Below are 23,796 nucleotides of genomic sequence, written 5' to 3'. Positions count from 1 at the left end.
TTTAGCCCTCCACTCACTGATAAATATAAGGCACCATCAGCTGAGCTGCTATTCTACTACACATACTTAAAATCAATATACATTAATGTCACAAGATATAGCTCAGATCATGGATTTATCCATGACTTGTGGTTAGTGTAAGGTGAGAGGAACTCTTCGTAGTCCCATCTCTACTAGTTGTTTATTTGATACAGCACACCCTTGCCTTCAGGTAGTGGGCACCAACTACAGCATGGTGCATCTCGGGTGGAATGTAACAGGATGCTGGAGTAATTGGCCAGAGAAGGAAAAGCACTGAGATCAGATGATACCGGCAGGGGAATGAATAAAGGAAAATGTTAAGAGACAAATTCTAAAGCTGGCCATACACACAACAATAAAATCATACAAATTCTAGTTTTGCATGATTTTCGGACCATGTGGGGGCTCAGAATTATTGTCCCAATAATTTGTGTGCCAAGGCTATTGTTTGTTTAGTCAGTCAGATAAATTAGAACATTTTCAGTTGTATAACGATAAAGTCTGCGCATGTATTGTGTATCTGACAATATCCTTGGGGGACCTACAATGGAAATCACTTTCATACAACTGGTGTCAGCCAACTATTTCATGTTCAGAACATCCTCTGATTAGTTACTTTTATGGCTTTATCCTACAACTTCAGTCTGAATGTTAATTTTACATTGTTGCATTTAAACACATGATCGATATTCAAACGTTCGTCAGAATAAGGCTAAAATATATGGCCATCTTAAGGCTAATGTCAGACCAGGCGTATGGAGTATATTTTCGACGTTTGTCGAAATTACCGACATACGCCTCCTACCTGTGCCTGTACCTGAATGAATGGAATACGCTCGGGTGCAGGCACATGTAGCCGATATACACAGAAAAACGTGAGAGAATGCAATGTCTCGTGTTTTTATGAGTATTTTGGCTACATGTGCCTGCACCCGAACGTATTCCATTCATTCAGGTGCAGGCACAGGTAGGAGGCGTATAGCGGTAATTTCGAGAAGCGGTTTTCAGCTTGCCGAAAATATACGCCATACGCTTGGTCTGACATTAGCCTAAGGCTGAAGAGAAAAAGAGATGAGGAAACTGTAAAAGTGACTGCACTCGCTCATCATTTGATTGTCATCTGCAAATTAGAGTAACAAGACTGAGCATGGAATTTCACTTGAAGGTATATTACAAGGGGTGATTTTAAGCCTTTTTTCCCCCACTCATGGAGCTGCTAACCGCTGTGGAGACAAAGCACACCAAATTGCCCTGTATGCAGGAATCATAAGAGGATGGGCGTCAGTGGTATGAAAGCAGATTGTGGTAGAGCAGAGCACAGAGGAGCCCAAAAACCCTGCACTTATTGCTGAGTCAGAAGCAGACAGAGGGATTAGGCCAAGTCCAGATGCGCTCTGTACAGTATTCATTTGCTATTTTGGCCAAATCATTAGTGCATTGTGCTTCCCCATCTATATCAAAATACAGAGCACATCTAGCACATACTTAAGAAAAACTAATAAAACACCCCATTACATAACAGAGGATGTTGCACATTCAGTTACCTTGCCCTGCCAATACACCCCTATGACTGGAATCAAGCAAGATTCTGAGAATGGGGAAATTCTGTGTTTTTAAAGGGATTTCGTCAGCAGGAACTGCCCTGGTACAAATCATACATTATAAATGTTATGCATCATTTGTTGCTGAAGCACAACTCACCTCAGAGGTCATAAAACTAGGTACCCAGTGTGCCAGCATTATCCTGTCCCTCCCCTTTTTCCAAAGAAAAAGTACATTTGCAGGGAAAAAACTGATGTTATTCCATTTCTATTTATTATTCTGTCCAAGGGAAGAAGGCAAATCCCCCTTTGATTTTAAAGGATTAAGGCACATCTGCAGCAATAATACAGTTTAGCAGAATATGCCAAGTGAAGACAAAGTCCCCCTCCTGAGCATTGTATGAAAGGGAAGCTCAGGTCTGCCTGCCTGCAGGATTTATGCTCTGAAGTCTGCCCAGACCTTCCTAACGCTTCACAGATAATGCGTGTGTCTGCCTGACTTGCTGATTAGGCACACAGACAAATTCATATGGGGAAAATACAAAAGTTAAAGCCAGAAACTAATGCTAAACCTAAATCTCCACTTGTGAGACAGACATTTCATTCTCCATCAGTGCTTATATATTAAGGGGTTTTAAAATGTGTTATTAATTAAAAATACTGCCTGCTTCTGTTTCCAATGTGTGGCCCCATGGGTACCCAGAATATCCACTATGGAGTTGGAGAGTGATGGGTGCTGCTGTTCTGGAGAGTACAGATGGCTGTGGGGCTGGGAAATGAGACAGGGACCACACTTTTTTGTAGCAAAAAACACTGAGCGAGAGAGGTGGGCCACCAAGCAAAAAATGCCCAATGTGCCATCCTTGTGTGTGTTTATTAAACATAATAAGGAGTACTTCACACTTGCATAGGTTATTGGGAGAATGCTGACCCTCCTTGCTGAGCACAGAGCTAGCATTCAGAAGGGGCATGAGTGCACCGGTGGTTCTTGTAAACATAATATTTTGGACCCATAGATTACCAGTGCAGTCAAGGTGCCCTTTCCTACTTACACCTGCTTTATATTTATTTAAATGGAAAAGTGCTACTTAATGGAGGTTCCTTGGCAATGTTCTCTTTTGTATTTCTCAGCAATCCCTGCTTGACAGCACCATCACTTGCCATAGGCCAGTGATCCCCAACCCTTGGCTCGGGGGCAACAAGGGGCTCGGGGGCTCCAAGGGGCCAACCCCTTGGATGTTGCTCTCAGTGCCCCCAAACCAGTGAGTTATTTTTGAATTCCTGACTTGGGGGCAAGTTTTGGTTGAATAAAAACAAGATATACTACCCCCTTTAAGCTGATAGGGTGCATAGAGGGTACCTAATAGCCAATCACATCCCTTATTTGGCTCCTCCATGATCATTTATTATGCTTGTGTTGCTCTCCAAGTCTTTTTACATGTGTCTGTGGCTCACAAGTAAGAAAGGTTGGGGATCCCTGCTATAGGCAGTGCACTTTCCACATACAGGTATGGGACCGGTAATGTAGAATGCTTGGATAAGGGGTCTTTCATTAATCTGGCCATATAAGTCTATTAAAAACATAATGTAAACAATTAATAAGCCCACCTGGTCGGTAAAAACGATCCCTGATGCCAATGTTATTAATAGGAAAAAATGTTAAAAAAGTTAGGTAGGCCTGTATTTTTCTCCAGAAAAGGTGGCAACCCTTGCATAGGGATGCACCTCAGGTAAATATGGCCCTGGGCTTTTGTTGGAATAGGGCAGCTTCCAAAAAATCTGCTTGGAACTTATCCTCCCATGTGTAACCAGTAGTATTCTGGTTTCATTAGGCTGCTGGGAGTTGTAGTTTAAGCACAGCTGGAGGGTCACAGGGTCAAATGGGGCCCCAGCAATACTGCATCGCTGGGAATCCCTTCTTCATCTTTAAGAGAACTGGTTTAAAGTGGAATAGATAATTCTCAGCTTGCTGTAATATTTTCAGCATTAAAATGCAGTTCCCCCACAGCTGCTTCTGCTCCTACGAGGAAACGATGAAAGCAGTCTAAATGGGGGAAAGCCATAGGAATTGTTCAGGCTTCAGCAGAACAAAGGGCCGACCTGAAATTTTAGACATATGCAAGTGAGGAAGTAAATAATGCACAGCAAGTGGCTGCTGTTTCATGTGCCTTGCACAGGGCATAAAGTAAAATGGAGATGAAACGTATGGGGAGAGAGCAACAGGCACTTTGATCAACCTTTGGGAAACAGAGGAAGGAGAAGCCGCTGGCTGCCACTGTTGTTACAGTTTTTTCTCTACTCCTGCAATATGTTTATATCAGTAAATATATAAAAGGGACAGTCTCCTTAAACCTCTCTGCTTAGAATGCCTGATATAATTCACATTCAATTTTAAATTGAAGGTACTGGACCTAAAAAAAGTTTTATACAATCATGTTTTTGGGGGGAAATAATAAAGAACTGTATGAGCCTTTTTTAAAAGAGAGAAGGTATTCTTGTTAGCCATTCCTCTTATATTCAATAAAAGGGCTCATTACTAAACTGCAGTAGTGCAGTTGCCCATGGCAACCAGCTGCAGTTGTTTTGATCAGTCTACTACCAGTTACAACATGAAAGCATACATCTGATTGGTGAAGGGCAATAGCAATTTATTTCTGATTAAAAGCTATTTTAGGTTTTCTCATCTGTGGTCAACAAAGCACTACAAGTGTCATTGCTCTAATATCAAAAACTTCACTCTCAGTCTCCCACAGTCTCTAGGACTAATTTGCAACCACATGTGTTAAACTGAACCAGTGCACGTGTCAATAGCAGCCATTCAGGCACTTGTTTTCATTTTCTAAGGCTGATGCCACACGAGGCATAGGGCTGATATTTTTGGCAAGTGGAAAAACGCTTGGCGAAAATTCAGCCCTACGCCTCCTACTTGTGCCTGCACCCGAATGAATGAGATACACTCGGGTGCAGGCACATGTAGCCGATATACGCATGAAAACGCGTTTTCATGCGTATATCGGCTACATGTGCCTGCACCCGAGCGTATTCCATTAATTCGGGTGCAGGCACAAGTAGCAAGCGTAGGGCTGAATCTTAGCCAAGCGTTTTTCCGCTTGCCAAAAATATCAGCCCTATGCCTCATGTGGCATCAGCCTTAATTGTAGAGGACTATTCAACACAAATTGTTGATTGATTTCTATTGAAAACTGCACTGGTGCAATTCAAGGTGGCAAATTAAGGTGCAGTTTAGGCTAACGTCAAACCAGGCGTATGGCGTATATTTTTAGCAAGCTGATAAATGCTTGCCGAAAATACTGCCATACGCTCCTACCTGTGCCTGCACCTGAATGAATGGAATACGCTCGGGTGCAGGCACATGTAGCCAAAATACGCATAAAAACGTGACACTTTGCATTGTCTCCTGCACCCGAGCATATCCCATTAATTCAGGTGCAGGCACAGGTAGAAGGCATATGGCAGTATTTTCCGTAAGCGTTTATCAGCTTGCTGAAAATATACACCATACGCCTAGTCTGACATTATCCTTAATTTAGGCCCTCCAACAGGCATGTCTGACAGATATCTGGCCAAAAATCAGGTAGCATTTCCATCACTGTGATCTGAAAACTTTGCCCAATATCACCCACCTCAAGCAGATTTTCAGTGTATGTTTTGCTGGTAAATAAGCAAAACAAAAAAGGCTAAAAAAGGAGCCACCGGGGACAGGTGAAGTCTAAGGAAAACTTTAAAAAAAATTGATGTTCAGAATAGTGTCCTTCTATTTGAAGCCTTGTGGGCATTCTGGGATTTACAGCAAAACAACTGGGCTACAAATGTGTTCATCCTGTATTATACAGCATAGGTGGCAGTACATGATCACTTCGTAATATTAATCGAAATATTATTCCTGTTCCAAAATGTTTAGGTATATATTTGTAAATGCCACAACATGTTCTGTTATACAGTATCCAAACCCAATTTGCCCCGGGGATACCGCACAAAAGCTGTTCATGTAAATATAATCTATGGCAAATCCGAATACTTAGCTCATATTCAGGCCAGACCCCGGTGCCTGCATTTTTTTATTTCAGCGCAATCTGTAAAACTTTAAATGGTGACTGTAATGAGGAGCTGGAAGCTGAGGAGGAGAATTCCCTTTTAAGTGATACGCTTTACTGCAGTAACTGTGAGCGCTTTTGCCTTGCTTTAATAACGTCTCTAGAGCTTTGTGTCATACCAGATGCTGCCAAGAGCATAAGGAGCCTTGGTATAAGCTTGCAAATGAGCCCTGGAACCTGACGGGTGTTGGGAGCATAAGTAATGTTCTGCTCACACTAGTCATTTGCCTCCAAGTTACCAAGTCACAAGCATATATTTGTTAGAACTTCAATATTTTTATCTAAAACAAGAGCCGTTTCCCCACCAATAATCAATCTACAATAAATGAAAGTACTGAATTAAAGGGGAACTCCACCCAAACAAAACTTGAGCTTTTTAAAAAGTAAACTGAATTTCAAGCAACTTTGCAATATACTTCTATTAAAAAAATATGCAGCCTTTTCATGATTTTTAATGTAATAATATGGTCTGTAACAATTCCCTAAGCCTGACCCCCTGTTCTCCTGCTGATCTGGCTGACTACTTTGAGACTCAAAATAAATGTATCAGTCAAATGTCCTCAGCCTGCATCTTCCCAATCCCACAATTCCCTGCACACATGATGTCAAAAAGGAAAGGAACACCACAGTGCAATGCATTGTGGGTTATGTAGTTCCTGCATGCTGTCTGCAAGCTGTGAAATGTTTTAGTCCCTCCTCCCTGCCAGGATTTCAAATGATGCAAAAAGTGAAGAACTGTTTTGCAGCTAGTTTTCAGCATATTAAAATGGTATTTATTCATACTTTTTGAATGAACGATTATAGTGATAGGTATATTAAGGGTTTCTGTGTTGTGAAGGGCTTCATTGGCGAGTCTGTATCACTAATCCGTAAGGTGCTGCATGCCCACAACTAGCAGATCAAATGCTGTCCCATCACAGTAGGAAAGAGTTATTCAGGCTCGGGCAGTAATGCTAATTATCTACTCAGCAGTCTGCACTCCCCATTATGAGACAGATCACAGCCTGGGATAAAAAGGAAATTGCTTTTCCCAACCTGCTGAAAAAAACTGCATTTGCAACAGAACAATAAAATAAAATTCTATGACACCAAGAAATCAAATCTTTTGGAGTTTACTAAGCAGGGCATTCATGACTTCTAGTAATACTAGCATTACTACTATTTTAGCATATTTCTGTTTCAAAAAAAAATCATGCAGCCCTCCTCTTCAAGTTATAGTTACTTGTTTTTTTGTGAAAACTCTTTACCAATATCTATTGTACTATGAGAAACCTTCCTGATTCTTGTAGCCCCCCCCCCCCTTAGCGCATGCGTAACCCCCAGGATTTCCAGTCAATCTCCTCTGTCTGCAAGTTACTAAAATAAACATGATTTACATGATTTAACCTTCTTCTCAGGGGACCATCATTATGTTGGGAAATCAGCCCTAGAACATAGTATGCCTTTTATTTTAATAACAATTTTCTATTAGTAGGAAAAAATCACATGTTAGTAAAGGGATTATGGAAACCAACTCTAAATAGCATGGGGACCTGTTTGGGGTCTTGACCCATAGGTCAGGAATCCCTGATGCACGCATACACACAGACATGTGAAAAAGCCCAGCCAGCAGATGTTAACAGAGCAAGCAATGCAGAATGCATAAGAACCCTTGTTTGTAACCAAACACCAGTCTATCCAACCGGCTGGGAGCTGTGTCTGGTTTCATTTACTCTCCCCTGACATCTTATGAACTTTCTGCCTCGCTGTGTTTAATAAGACAACAGGCAAAGGTCAAGTCCAACATCATCACTAATGGCAACCAATAAGCATGCTGGGCTAATGTCCACAGGAAATGTAATGACTGTGCATTAAAAAGGTCACCATTAGCCAAAGAGCATGTGTTTATAAGACATTCAAATCCAAACTTTTTGCCAAAGAAAATAAATTGTGGGAACTGACTAAGGAGCTCCTTTGGGTAAAAATGGGATGTTAAACTGATGTTTGGAAGCTGAAGTTCAGGTAGGGCTGGAGATACTAAGTGCAAATCAAGAATGGACAGTGTATCTGTATTATTTCTAACTAAACACCATGGGGCTGAACTCTCTCTAGTCAGACTTGGTGGCAATCAACACTTCACAAATGCATAGCCTTCAATTATATTATTATTATTATTATTATTATTATTATTATTATAAAACACTTCTAGAAGTGGGCCTGAATGTTACAATTTTCCTTGTTAACTTTTCTGCAGACAGAATTTCAATCAGAGCTGCCTTATTTGGCTGGCTAAGGTCTCCCAAACTAGAGTTACTGTCAATGATTGGCTAAGGTCTCCCAAACTAGAGTTACTGTCAATGATTGGCTAAGGTCTCCCAAACCCAAGGTCATCCAACCAGGGGTGCCATTTCTGACTGGCTGAGGTCCATTCATCCAAAGTGAAATCTTTGTCCAAGATGTTCTAGCCCTGACCACTCCAAACTTGGCTGCCCACAAAATAAAAGATTCTAGAAAAACTTAACTCTGCTATTTGAATACTGATAATACTGATAGACTTCAATATTCAGAATATGATTAGAGTTAATAATGAGCACATAAGCATGGTACATTGCAGAGCATATAAATATATTGCCACTGCTTAGCAATAATATTCCCCCAGCTCATGGGAATGAATATGAGAATCCACATGCAAGGACAATCCTTCTGCAACCAGTGCTGCAGGGAATACCACCCACCTTGCCCACCATGGCCATGTAATTCTAGCATTAAAATAACATGGCCTTGGAAAGTTAGCTCCAGCATTAGGGAACTTCTATTTGCTCTAATTGCTTTCAGACTCGCACTCACTGAAATTACCTACATTTTCTGAAGGTAGACTAACCTGTGTGTGGCCAAATCATCCACTTCAAAGCCTGAGGTGCTTTATTTCTCCCCTCCATGTCTGTTTTTAGGGAAGGTCAGAGAAGGCATTAGCCTTCGGGCACCAACATCAGAAGGTGAAACTTGGCCAGAAAAGCCATTGGTAAAAATGCAAACTACATACAAATACTGTTGAACTGTATAATAACATATATAATTATAATATTACTATCAAGCACTGCTAAACTGCAAGTTCCAGTACCGAGCTGCAAACAACAATGGCTGGAATTTCATGGGCTGACCAGCCATGATTTCAGTTTGCACTGTGGAGCTTCTGGCTCCCATACTGCCTTGGGCCCCCTGTTCACTAACTCTGGCTCCGCTTCAATGCACAGCTATTGCCAGAAACATAAATGCCCATATTCAGAAGCTTTCTCATCTGCCCGTTATGCCTACCCCTCACTCTTCCAAGGGGTATCAATAGCTTTCAATCTACCCTTATTCTACCTTGCTGTGGGCTGCCTCTTGCTCAACACCTGTCTTGCCTGTAGAGAATAGTAAAATCGTTCTTATTAACACAAAGAAAGTGAAGAAATCTTCCCGTTAACAATGCATTTTTTATCTGCCCACAGGTTTACGTTTGTTCCTGGCTGAGAGAAGGATCAATACATATTAAGCTAATTTTAACTTCACCCCTAGAACTGCCAAGTAATTGACAATGTTAAAGCCTGCTGCATTCTGAATAAGAAGGGGATATCAAACACACAATGTGCCATCAACATCCTATTGTAAGACAGGAAACTACTCTTCAGTCAGGGCATCTGCTAAACATAGAAACTTTCCAGATATTTGAGCCACGCTTTTAGGCAGGCAGAAAGAAGGGATAATAGCCTTTAAAACCAAGTGAACCTTATGTGATTAGCAGGGCCATGAAGCATGGAATACGATTAACCTTCCCGGTGTGTGTATACAAAGCCTTGCCACCCACATTTACAGCTTGAATAGGCCTCGGAGGAAGTAGAACAACTCAATTGCCTGTTTTGACACTGTATTTGCAAACAAAATGCCCCACTTTTTGTCCTTTTAGTCTCGAAAAAGGTTTTGTAAAAAAAGCAGTTTTCAACTAAGAGTTTGGCTCATTTATGAAGATTAGAATAACTTTCTATTAAAAGGAAACAAGCGCCCACAAAAAAAGTGGTAGAATACCATCAACAAATTACTGTTCATAATAACTGTGATTTACCACAGTGTTTTTCAACCTTTTTTGGGCAAAGGCACACTTGTTTCATGAAAAAAATCACGAGGCACACCACCATTAGAAAATGTTAAAAAATTTAACTCTGTGCCCAGCAGCAGTGCCCCCCTAGTACACTGGTGCCCAGCAGCAGTGCCCCCCTAGTACATTGGTGCCAAGAGCAGTGCCCCCCTAGTACATTGGTGCCCAGCAGCAGTGCCCCCCTAGTACATTGGTGCCCAGCAGCAGTGCCCCCCTAGTACATTGGTGCCAAGAGCAGTGCCCCCCTAGTACATTGGTGCCCAGCAGCAGTGCCCCCCAGTACATTGGTGCCAAGAGCCAGCCCCCCTAGTACATTGGTGCCCAGCAGCAGTGCCCCCATAAGTCAGTGTGCCCCGTGGCCCCCCCTAATACATTGGTGCCCAGCAGCATTTTACTTCTGCTCTTCGGCGGCTTCAGCGGCATCTTCCCCTCACGCGCGCCGCCTCTGCACTTCTGCCTACACACGACCGCACACAGGCCCTTTTATAACGTTGCGCCCTGTGCGTACTGACGTCACCCGTACACACGGGGCGCAACCAATGACAGGGCCTGGATTTTATAAAACTGTAGCATCGCCGGGCCCCCTTTGAAAGTAAAAATTGCGGCCCTGCCTATGGCACACCAGGCAACATCTCGCGGCACACTAGTGTGCCGCGGAACAGCGGTTGAAAAACGCTGATTTACCAAATACATAGAACACGTAGAATATACACTAAAAGAAAGCTTTAAATGAACCCATGGACAGTACTGCAGAGTTTGATTCTGATCAGGGCACTCTCAGCAAAGGGGTGGGGGTAAGGTTGCCACCTGTGCAGTTTTTTTCACCAGGAAAGCCCAGTTTTTGGACTAATATACTTATGCTTATGATGTAGCTATTAACATTATTAATAAATTACAGAATCAGGTATGGGTATCAGATCTGTTATCCGCAAAACATTTAACCTTTAACCAGAAAGCTCAGAATTACGGGAAGGCCATTTCTGATAGACTCCATTGTAATCAAATAATTCAGATTTGTTAAAATGATTTACTTTTTCTCTATAATAATAAAACAGTACTTTGTACTTGAACCCCACTAAGATATAAAAATCCTTACTGGAGGCAAAACAATCCTGTTGAGTTTATTTAGTGTTTTATTGATTTTTTTTAGTAGACATTAAAAATGGTGAGCTAAATTGCAGAAAGACTCTGAAATTGCTCCAAGTGTGATAAGGTCCTTATATTGTAAGCTCTACTGGGGAAGTAGATGTACAATCTTTGGAAAGTGCTACACATGTTGGTGCTATATGTGTTTAGCATAAAAATAAATAACATTGTGGAAGGGCTAATATGTAAGGCAAAATTTAAAAGGCTTTTTGGGGAGCTAAGTCACCTACGGTAGGATTTATTGTGGGCAACTGAGCTTGCTGTGGGACATTAGCCTAAGCGTACATAAGACTCCTTGCTGTAGGTTTTTGGATAAGGGTACCCCTATAGCACTAAACACAAATGTAAGTATTACTGTATGATCTTAGCAATTGTTTTTATACTTCATGATTAGCACTGCTGCCGTGCAGCACAGGGGCCCTGAGTTCATTTTTAGGCACTTAATGTGGGAAGATTGTATGTTCTTAGGTTTAGGTTACCTAAATAAAAGTAACCCTAGAGTGTGTTGAGAATGTCATAGGGGTACATAGATTATAAGCACCCTTGGGGCAGGGACTGATATAAATAAAACATAATCTCTGTAAAGTGAATTATTGGACTCAATTTCACACAGTGTTATTGTGTAACTCAGCTTTATTTTATTGCTCAAGTCAGCGATACCATTTAGTAACTGTGTCAAAGACCCCATGAAAGGGTGGAAAAAGTAAAAATCATCTGCAGGGATCAGCTGCTTTGTGTATCCTAATGTACGAGTCAGTTTGCTGTAACAAGGCCACCGCCATTTCCATATGCCAGGGGTGGGGAAATGGAAGGTTATTGATGATCATCCCTGAAGAACAATCTGCTTCTACAGAAGACTTAGTAATCAATCTACTAATCTTCATCACTGGATGTGTAAAATCTATCAAAAGAGCTGGACTACTGAGGTTTGAAGGCTCACATAACACATGGTCAGTTTATCCCTACTTGTTCTATTAAGACTAAAGGAATTTCTTTGTTACACTTTGAAGAGCTTCTAAACATTCTTTCACTAAAACATCATTTTCAGCTACAACCTGGAATATTAACTTTGAATGAGATTTACTTGAAAAGGTGGGCCAAAGTCTTAACAGTGCCATTGACCTACCTTTGCTGCAAAACAATACAAAGCCCTTTAGCCCGATCAGTAAATATAAGCTGGTTCTGGGCCAGTGAAACCTAAAGTTACTCTAATTGACTGGAATTTGCTGCTCCCAGAAATAGCTCCTGGCCTTGCCCCTGTAGCATAACCACTGGGCCATTATTGGGTAGTACCTAATGGTAAGTTGCTGCATCGGAAACTCAAGAAAAAAGCGATGCATGGACAGATACAGTGTATGGACTTTGGGACATATTAACAAGAGCATCTTTGTGCTGCAGTGTTCATACTACCTTGAAAGGTGTAAGCTAGGAAATGACAGTTTATTCCTTATAAACAGCCTAAAAAAAACATGTTTTTCATTATTTCTAAAAGCATGAATATTACAGCCCTCCTGTGTCCTGTGTTTCAACCTAATAACAATGAGGGGAGATCAGGCTGTAGTTCACAAAGCATGGAGGGCTGACAGTTTGTCACCTCGTCCCTTCTGTTTGAAGCATTAATAGCCCTCACAATATCATTTTCTTAATGAGGAGCTGCGAGGGGCCATGAGCACTACCAACAGCAGATGGTTGCTGGGTTTGATGTGCAAATGAATCTGTGTCTGCAAGCAACGGGCATTTCATGGATTCCAAAAGGAATGCTCTGGTGCCCTTCATTCATTAGCTCTGTAAATCTTTACTGAGCACTGGGCTGAACATGATCACAGGACATGCAATTAATCTGTAGTAGGTCTGGGCCTTCCAGGCAATTTACTGCTGTTAACAGCACCCAGGAATATCATTAGCTGGCCTTTATGTGTTTATAAAATCAGTGACCGCATAGTGAAGAAAAACAAACCTCTGGCTCATTACGTGCTCATGTTATGTTCAGATCTATCAATAGCATACACACTATGACAGAACCTCAAAAGGGCTTGCTCATCTTACTCAAATACACATATAAAGTTACAACTATGAAAAATATAGTGCATAAATTGAGAGCATGAACTGCTTCCAGAGCCAAACTATGGCTACCGTCCTGGGGCTCATTGGAGTCCCACACAGCAGCAGTACATAGAACATGTGTAGGGATAGTTCAGTAATGCACCACATACTAATTTCAGAAATAACAACAGGACAATGGCTAGGTCATAGCAGGTATCTAAAGGCAAGATGGCAACAGTAGCACTTTATGCCACTGTTTCCCTTTCAGCTTTCTTTTGGAGGCGGGTGCCAAAAGTTCATCCATAACCCCTGAAGGGCCATAGATTGGATGTTCCCTCACTATATAAATAACTAAATATAGTCCAGACTGTATCTCATAAAGAGGTGAAGCCAAAAGTTCTATATATTTTACAACTGGTACATATCTAAAAGGGTCAGATGAGGAGAAATAATATAAGCATTGTTGGGGACGTGTGGTCAAGTCAAGACTTGTCTTTGTCCGTCATTTTTTCATTTAGATTTGGGATATTTACATGAGTCAGAAGAATGACAGCAGATTTGAAAATAGAAATGACTAAATTCTGCTACTCTCAGTATAGCACAGGAACAGCTGCAACTACAAATAAATACATTTTCTACATAGTTCCCTCCCACAGCACAGAAATGGTTAATATTAATACAAAAAAAGTTGTATTGAGTTCTGAGGCAAAAGTAGTTATCACTACCTGGTCTAGCACATGTAGCCATTATCAAATGTCTCATAATTAGTGTGGCAGTCACACATTTTGTGACCGAATCAGAACTTTCTCCTAACAGAAGCCCAATAAGTTTATTCATTATAAATAGACTTGGCACCATTTGGCTTATATACTATGTTATAAGGAGCATGTATTCTTATTGAATATCTATTGGTTAGTCAGTAACACATGGACTAAATGCCTGGCGGACCTTGTGACTGACTAACCAATGTAATTGTAATAGAATTGAGAGTCATTAGCAGAAGACAGGCTGCACACAATGAAGTTACAAATCCAGTGGTGGGTGGGCCACCGCAGTGTCTGTGTCCCTTTCCTACTCCACACCTGTGCCTCCTGGATGGCATTTTACTGGTCCATCCATTAAACAAGATACAGTATGCCAATGTTGTTAAAAAGAAGGGAACAATCCATGAAAGAAAAAAAAAATTGTTGGTTGTTATGGGTAACTTGGTCGGAGGAAAACTATGCCTCTTTCACTAAATAACAAATTGTTTAACCACTTGCCTAGGGTGGCCAATTGCAATGCCTATGATCATTAAATGTGTGTCTACTTTTAGATTATTTCACCAAGAAGAAGCCTCCATAATGCCACACCGTTCAGCTCAGGGCTAACGTTTGTGCGTAGCAGTGTAAAGGTTAATAAATACAAAAGGAAAAAACGATACACAAACTTGGCTTCCCTGCGGCACGACAATCCTCCAAGCAGGAGTCATCACACAAAACCTGAACTCTTTGTACTAAAACATTCAAGAAATGTGTTTACTGGCAAAGCAAAAACCCCAAAGAGGCCAGAGCATGGAGAATGCTGAGCAGACCAAGCATCTTACTGGTTTCTGCCTCCGCAATATTTTGCAACCAATGTGCGGTGGGAGTCAGTTGGAGTAGGAGCTACAGATTACTTCATGCTGACTGGCTCTGTGTTCCTAACATAATGTTTTATATAGAGGGAGAGTGCTATGTGCTAATATAGCAAATATATATTTATATCCTGGTGCATTCAGCTTTCACACTGTGTAGCTCACGAGCCGGTTAACTACACTGCTTTATCTTGGATGCTTTTAGAATTTCCCAAAAACAGATTTACGGGCAAACTTTTATTTCTTCTTTTGTATTATACACAGCATTATGAACAGAGAGCTTTATGCCACTAATGACTGCGATTTTCTTAATGGTAGCAGTATCTGCAGCTAAGGCGATGTAATGCTTAATAGTTTCATTGCCTTCCTGTGGCCCTTTGGATTTATGAGGGGTGCTGGGAGTAGTACAGCTGAAGGACCATATGTTGGGCAATCCTACCTTGCTTACACCATATTACTGACCTACCTCCAGCGCTTGCTTGCAACAAGACAAGGCAGCCAGCTGTGATTGCAAGGATATACGTGCCAACATCTGCTTGCTTAGACTAAAACAGGGCTTTCATGTTACACAAGCTCACATATGGCAAGGCAACAGACATGTAATCTTAGCAGCTGGCTCCCTCATTTTTTTTTATGCCACATGGCATTACCTCAAACCTTCTAAAACATACATTTTTTTTTTTTTTTTAAAAAGGATGAAGATAATTGATGGTACTTACGATCCAGTCCGTTGATGTATCGCATTGTAATTTCACAGTGACCCCATACAGCACTGACAATAGGATAAAGTTTTTTCCCTTTAAGTCCTCTGAAGGCAACTCCTAAGTATTGCCCATCTACTATGAAGCTAAGTGTCCCCTCGTCCATGTCTAAAACTACAAGCAAAGAGTCTGGGAGTACAAATGATTCATCAGGTTCTAAAAAGGCTGGATATGTTACTCCTGGTTGGTTTTTACTGTTGTTATATAGTTTGTTCCGTCCCAGGTCCCAGCCCCAAGACTCACTATTGCTTCCCACAAGTGAAGTATATCCAACAGAATGTAATGGAGCATCTGCTGTGGATACCCCAACAACAGCATGTGTTCCTCTTTGCCTGGTAGGCCAATGGATCTGCCAAACATGAAGGCCCCTTGTGTAGCCAACCTTTCCTCTGATGCAGTCTGTGCTTTGTGCAACTGGATGCCTGTGGAACGTCAGCCGGTCTTCCTCTTTCACGAAAATATTCAAGGACCGGTCCTCATTATTCCAAGCATGTTTTTGCTGGACCTCTAAGGAGACAGTGGGCATATCCAACAGCATATCCAACCGGGCAGGTTTGCAAAAGTCAGGGCCTCTCAGCTCCCGCTTGACTGGCCTGTAAGGGGGGTCCCGAACATCCACAGACTTTATACTCCCTGAGATCTTCTGACCCATTTCTCAGCTTTGGGTTCTTAAAATGTTAAGGGGGGAAAGGGATGGGGGGGAAGGGAAAGTGTTCCTTAGTTTCCTGCTGTTACCTCATTAAAATGCAGGAGATGTTGTCTTGAAAGACCCTTTTAGCGCAGAAGTCACTCAGCCCAGGTCTTCAGAGTAAATGCTCCTGCAAAAGAATAAGAGCACGCATTATCACACGGGTTTAAAACTATTCCTGATTCTTAGCCTTGAACCGGGGACTGGGAGTTTCATGAAACTTGCGTTGCTAAACATTAGTTATCTGATAATGCTGTATTTGGTTACAAATCATTCATTTGCAAGAAGATTAGCTTCCCATTAATAAGGACTAGATAACCGTTGCTTTTTTAATGTTTCCACATTATTCTGCGCAATGGAAAAGCATATGACGATGTTTAAAATGAAACTGCAGGCTCACGTCACAGACAAAGAGGGATAATCCTAGATTACCCAGAATTCTCAGCCAGTCAATGTGTCTTGCTATGGCTGCAGCAGATTACAAGAAATCATGCAAATCAATGATATCCATTAAGGAAATTGCTAACTATAACCCTCAGATTACTTTACAGCCTTGGTGACTTGCATAGTGGAGGTGATTTATGTAAAAAAATATATTAATATTCTACTGTTATCCACTGGCCAATAGGCTAAATTAAGGTTATTAAGAGAAATATTTATGACTACATATCCTATCCACATACTGAGTTTTCAGACCGGTTAGAGCACCACTTTCCAAGTACCTACTAAATGCAAACAGATCAGACTAACAAGTTCTTCGGCTGAACGTTTCACGAAGGATCTCTTCATCATCCGACTCCCAAGCCAACTCCATACATGTCTCAATGATCAGACGCTGCTGATATTTTTATGCGCCCTGTTCTGACGCTGACACACCGAAGCAGTGAGCGGAAAACAAAATGTGCCTGACAATGTACAGAGCTCACAGTGTGCAGCACAGACAATAACTTCCTCTGATTCATAATGGGATACAGACATACACTGCTTTCCTTCTCTCCACCCTCCGCAGCAGTCTAGCCAAAACCTCGCCTTTGGATATAAGAACATTACTTGCATTCTTTTAGGTAACGGTCCTGCATGCAGCTAGCACATTAGTGGGAACTTTAACTCTTTGTCAGGTACATGTTCTCTATACACCTTCTGTCTGGGACCTGTCCTCTGTGCTGGTGTTGCTTTAGCAATAGTTAAACACAGTTGGGAAAGTACCAGGAAACTGTAGCTCCAAAACTTTCCCCAAAATGTTTCTGGATTTTTTTTTTTTACCTATTTGAATACCCACAGTTGTCCTTAAATACCAGAGAGGAGCAGTTAGGAGACCACACAAGTGAATATTATGCATCTATAAGGCTATTATACAGTAATTGCCCCAAGTTGGACAAGATAGGGGAGCAGTATGCCAATCTTGTTCCAGGGCATCAAAATTCCATAACTGTCTGCAAGTTTATATGCTAGCATTCTTCACTTAATGCCTGTGGTACCCTTCTAGAATATAAATGCATTTACTAATAAATAATATATTGATAGACTAGTGACACTAGAAATAAAGACTGACATGACAGAGTTAATTATCTCCAGAACTTACAATATTTTGGATCTGGAGCTTATTCCCAATGTATGTGATAAGGAGGGATAGCACAGATGCTCCCCTTTGGGTCTTCCTACACCAGCATTTAGTGCACAATACCAAGCAATAAATTTCCACTTTCATCCACACCAAACTACCTTTTCAGCTGCAGTCTGTGTGAGATTCACTGATAAACAAATAAGCACAGAAATATAAAAACCATGCTTTTATGGTAAATTTCAATTACACCAGCCTTTGCATACAGAAAAGCTGAGGCAGAAGGGTCAAGGGATATGTAAACTGACATTTTTCTGACCACTGCATGGGCTACCTGCTGTGAGCTCTGGTCTGTTTACCATTGGTCAAATAAATTGGATGGAGTGTAATTTGACCACAAATAGATAGGTACACAGTACTGATCCCTTCAAGATATCCAACTAACTGCTGCTAAATACTATAACCATGTCTGTAAGATGATGGGGAGAGAACTTATGAGGTATCTCAAGTGGAATGTTAGTAAAGATCTTTATACACCAATCAACAGTGACTGATCCCAATTGATCCATAACAGTTTTGTATTTTTAAAAACTATTTAATTTAATGAATCATATATTAGCATAAAATTGATCTTATTCAGATTAATCACCTAGGAAAGTGTGTTTGTGACGTATATAATGGGTCAATACTGATACTGATCAAATGAACAGAAAGAAAAGTAAAAAATAATAAAACACTGGCCAGGGGCTACTACAGTATTTAGTTGTTCTGGGTTAGTGGTGCTGCTACAAGTCAATGTTCTACCTTCTGTGCAGGTTACACGTCGAGCAAAGTTGAGTTTGGGTTGGGAGAGCGCAGGTCAGGGTCAAACCCAGATTTACAATTTTGATTTTTTTGGGGGATTTCAGTCCTTAGACACTATAGACAATGATAAACATTGCATTTACCTATTATATCTGTTTATCCGTCATTGCGAATAAAATACATCTTAGCAGCAACAGACTAGCTTTCTATCCCAGAGGTGTATAGAAAAGCCATGATATTGATATTTTTACCCATGTTTATATTGTTGTGGAGAATTCACTGGACCCCTCAGATACAGAGACGTTGATATTTCTTTAAGAGAAAACTTTATTGATAACATGTATGTGGAGAAGTGTTCATGAATGGACTCTTCTGAGTAAAGGTGGGCATACACGGGAAGATTTGCGGATCTTCTCCCTATATGCCCACCTAAAGGTGAGCAATATCAGGCTAATTTGATTGTTTGGCCCTAATGATCAAATTATAATGGTGGGCATAAGCGATGTTGGACTGAGGACTGCATCAACGAGCCGATGCAGTCCCCGATCTCAAGGAAAATCAAACCTGCACGACCGAGATCTGGTCAAATTTACTGGTGTACATGGTTATACAGTATCAGTTTCTTAAAAAAACAGTCCAAGAATGGTGAAAAAACAATAAACCAAGATACAAAGTATAGATTTTTTTTTAATTCAGCAGTAGAAAGGACTGCAGTGCTGATGAGCCAGCAAGACATACTTTACTGACAGAGCGCCCAGCATTATCTCTCTAGGTTATGTACAGTATGCAGACATGATATCAGAAAGAATTTGCCATCCCACTGGCCTACAGTACGTCGGAGGAGCCTGTGTCATGCTGGAAGCACTTACAAAGTGTTATGGGCAAGGACAAGAGGATAATGCATGAGCAATACTGCACATCATCGACAGACGTTTGCATCACAAGTGATCATGTCTTCAGCACAATCAAGGGCAGAAAAATAAGGGCTTGGGATGTGCTGTACTTCATTACTGCTGGGTCAACATAATAAAATAATGAGTAAAACTTTAAGGCAGCTGTGAATTCAAATACTGTATAACATAAGCAAACTATAATGAAAGCAAATGTATTTTTAAGCAGCTTTCCAAAGTAATGATTTCAGTAATTGTTTTAAAAAGTAGTCTCTGTCTGCCTGTTACTGTTAATTTCACTGCTCGCCCCAACTGCATATGCCATTGCAACAATATAATCATTTTCCACTTTAGTTCCCATAATACCTTGCAAGTCCTGTGACTAAGAGCCCTATAAATAAGGAATATCATTCAAGTATAAGAAATGGAGTCTTGGCTAAAGAATAGCTGTTACTGCTACACTATTTCAATGGCACATGTAGTCAGGACCCACAGTGCATAGGATAGTAAAGGGTGCATACTGCTTTCATTAGCAATTACATTTTCTACACTGGAATATTGTTTATAATTTAATTCTCTTTTATTTGGGGCATTTTTCCTGCGGCAATTTTTCTCTGCTACACATCAAACTGCTGAGTGTCAACCCTATTTCTGCCTTGTGCAAAAATACTATTGCAAAAGTTTATGCAATAGGCAGCTTTTGATTTAGGGTATTTTCCACTCTAAAAATGCAGCATGATTAGAAATCCAATTCTGCAATACTGGTTACACCATGCTCTGGCCATACAATGCAAGTGCTCCCATTGGCTTTCTGGCTTCGGGGCTAACTTGTAGTGCACATAAGTCTATAGGCTTTATATTGTTTTTAGTACAGATGTTGCTGTTATAAAGAACACCACAGAGGATACCAGACTGGGCAATGATAAAGCACTGCAGCAAGAAAGCAAAGATACTTAATTGGTCAAAAAATAATTAACAATGGGCTGCTTTTCACTGCCCTTTAATTGCTGTTATTCATATATATGATTTCCTATCTACCAAACCATATATAAAAAACAAAGCAGGGATGAAGAGCAAGCTACAATCTAATAACAGATGCCTATTCAGTTGCAAGCTCAATATTATAAGGTGACATGGCACATTTAGTAAAAAACGAAAGATCACTTAGGGTGAAGAAACACTGAGCTACTAGTAGCTACTTGTTGTGGCTACTAAATTAGGCAATGCTGATCATTTACTGCATATGCCAATCCCACCAGTGATTTACATTCTAGCCGGTGGGATGGCATTTCGAGGAGATTTGTTGCGCAGCGACTGATCTCCCTGTCTACCACGGCCCTAAACGCCAGAAAATACCTTGCCACACATACAGACAATTATCAGTAAATGATCAGCATTATCTATTTTTGTAGCTGTGACAAGCAGCTGCTAATAGTAGCTATGTGTGTCTTCACCCTTAGGGTTCATCAGTAAAAAGTTATTTAAATCATCTTTCTAAATGATGATAGAAATACCTTGGTTCAGCTGTGTAGTCACAGACTGGAAGTCAGACACATTCTATTATGAAACTATGCTATGCAATTTGTTTTGACATCTTATTGTCCAATTGTGCATCTTTCAAGGGACACTCCACTTCCTTTCTCAGGCAGTAATACCATAGCATGCTGTTTATTTGGAATAAAAAGAATTATGTGTGCGGTCCTGTTACATTAGTTTTCCACTGTCCTTACTTTGTTCTACTTTCCCTTCTTAATAAAACCAAAGCTTCCATAAAGCCCCTGACTTTGATGGAAAGAACAGGAAACACGGCAGAAGTAGAAGCAAACAGGAACTAGAGTGTATTCATCTTTATCGTTGGCTTATCTTTGCAATAACCTTTTAACCAAACTAGATAGATTATACATATCTTAAAATATATAACTGGTCAATACAGAGGACCCTAACACATCCATCCAAAAAGAATGCAGCCTGCATAAGCACCCAAACAATTGCCCAATTAAATAGCTGGTTGGTAGCCTTGGGTGAGGACGCAGGGAGGGCAGAGAGATGGAAATCCCTGGCTTATGAGCAGTGTTCCGAGCAGACACGTACATCAGTGAAACCCGCGTGATATTCCATCCATGCCTAGATATCAGATTCCTTAGTTTCCTGACAATTGCACCAGACTAATTTTAGCTGCAGGATGACATAAGTATGCTAGAAAAAATCCACGCCTGTGAGTCTGACCAGCAGCCTGCTCACATCTTAGCTATGCAGGGACTTGGGAGCTGCTACAATAGATATTAACTGCTTCACTGCTCATCTGGGTACCAAAATCCACCACAATGCGTTATACAGACATACCATGTAACACAACTATAGAACTGCCAGTTCCCTCACTAGGGAACATCTCTATGAGCTTTTACAGTCTTGTGTTATTGTTTTGTCTGCTGCATAAATTGCTCACCCAAACACTGTAGTCATGCCATGGATATATGCTATGTATTTAATGTGTTTTTAACCTACTCATTCCTTACAGTGGGTATAAAGGCTCAGTTGAGGTCAGGCTCTTACTCGCTAACCAGAAATCTGACTCAATATCAAAAAGCTTGTCACATCACTGGAAATGAAGTCCAGCAAGGAATAGAAATATTTTTTCTTTTGCATTGTAAAGAGAACCACAATCCATCTGAATCACTACTCAAAGTGCCAGAGGATTGCTTGAAGGAAACCAAGGCAACTTGGCAACCCAAACCCTGACCACTTTGCGGATATTCCATGGATGCCCAACAAGATGCAGGGCTCTAGCTATAGTCTTTGGGAAGAGACTCTGAGATCATGCCTATAGTAGCAATTGTGGATAAGAGCCTCTGGAAAGAGACTGTGGCTGTGGGATAGCAGGTATAGTAGGGAGAGATGGTGCCTATAGTAGCAGTGGGATAATAGCCTCTGGGAAGTGACTGTGGCTGTGGGATAGCAGGTATAGTAGGGAGAGATGGTGCCTATAGTAGCAGTGGGGGGATAATAGCCTCTGGAAAGAGACTGTGGTTGTGGGATAGCAGGTATAGTAGGGAGAGATGGTGCCTATAGTAGCAGTGGGGGAATAATAGCCTCTGGGAAGGGACTATAGCTGTGGGATAGCAGGTATAGTAGGGAGAGATGGTGCCTATAGTAGCAGTGGGGGGATAATAGCCTCTGGGAAGGGACTGGCGCTGTGGGATAGCAGGTATAGTAGGGAGAGATGGTGCCTATAGTAGCAGTGGGGGGATAATAGCCTCTGGGAAGGGACTGTGGAATAGCAGGTATAGTAGGGAGAGATGGTGCCTATAGTAGCAGTGGGGGATAATAGCCTCTGGGAAGGGACTGTGGAATAGCAGGTATAGTAGGGAGAGATGGTGCCTATAGTAGCAGTGGGGGATAATAGCCTCTGGGAAGGGACTGTGGCTGTGGGATAGCAGGTATAGTAGGGAGAGATGGTGCCTATAGTAGCAGTGGGATAATAGCCTCTGGGAAGGGACTGGGGCTGTGGGATAGCAGGTACAGTAGGGAGAGATGGTGCCTATAATAGCAGTGGGAAAAATCACTAATATGCATACCCTAATTAAAAGCCATTTGCATTTAACAATATATCTATTAAATCTAACTTTTCTGCATCAACATAAAATTCTAAACACATTTTAGTAGGTGTACAATGCAAGGCTTTCCTTAGTAGTAGGGGGTCCCAGGGCAAAGTACTCGAAAAATTTAAAATACAGACAATAGCTCATTTCTTTTTGATATTCTGTAATGATACTGAACTAAGGATTATTCCTGCCCAACAGACCCACTGCAGTCTAAATCAGCCTATACAGTACCATATAGAGCAGAATGATGGAATGAATATATAAAAGGACACAGACAAAAAAACATTTCAGGCACTTCCTGTGGAAAACACAGACATAAGGCTGTCCAAGGTTTAGCTTTCAGACAGACGTGGCCTTACGTGCCCCCCCACTGACCAGAAATAATCATACCCACAGTAATACTAAACAGAAGGTGTTCTTAGATCATAGTTGCCATATAATTACCAGCGAGACATGTTCTAACGCAGAACACGTAGCAGGACACACCTACAGTACATGAATTCTAAACGCATGGGCCTGAATGAGACTGTTTCATTGTGTGTGTTTATATATGGCTAACCAAAGGCTCCACTGACTTTATATCATATCTATTGGAACCCCACTTGTGTGAAACACAGGCACAAGCACTATGGGGCCGATTCACTAAAGGTCGATAACGCTTATCGCATGCTTTTTTGCGTTAAAAAGCATGCGATAAATAAGTACCGATTCAGCAAAGTCATTTCACATGCGTTAAGACGCATATCGCATGCGCAAAAAAAATGCATTATCTCTAAGCGTTATTTCTAACGCATTGCGTTAATTAGCGAATAGAAATACCACTAACGCATGATTCATGATTATTCATTCACAATTAATCTGTGCAAATATTAACACCTACTTGGGGCAGGCGGTA

At 41.1% G+C, this 23,796-nt stretch overlaps 1 protein-coding gene across 5 annotated transcripts in view; it reads right to left on the bottom strand.

The window, feature by feature from the left end:
* spsb4 (splA/ryanodine receptor domain and SOCS box containing 4) overlaps window positions 1-23,796 on the bottom strand; it is a 72,578-nt gene that overhangs the window by 27,630 nt on the left and 21,152 nt on the right. For 2 of the 5 annotated variants that reach the window (XM_004917790.4, XM_002941296.5), the window contains exon 2: window positions 15,315-16,174. In XM_004917790.4, the coding sequence (XP_004917847.1) occupies window positions 15,315-16,008 (694 nt within the window). In that variant the 5' untranslated portion in view covers window positions 16,009-16,174. Of the gene's footprint in view, window positions 1-15,314; window positions 16,175-16,766; window positions 16,992-23,796 lie in introns of those variants that run through there. The other 3 variants (XM_031902492.1, XM_031902491.1, XM_031902493.1) reach the window with 3 other exon arrangements.

This window comes from Xenopus tropicalis, chromosome 5 (assembly GCF_000004195.4).
Source record: "Xenopus tropicalis strain Nigerian chromosome 5, UCB_Xtro_10.0, whole genome shotgun sequence".
Classification (NCBI taxonomy): Eukaryota; Metazoa; Chordata; class Amphibia; order Anura; family Pipidae; genus Xenopus; species Xenopus tropicalis.
The sequence above is the reverse complement of the archived record's forward strand: the minus strand, read 5'-3'. Positions and strand labels throughout refer to the sequence as shown.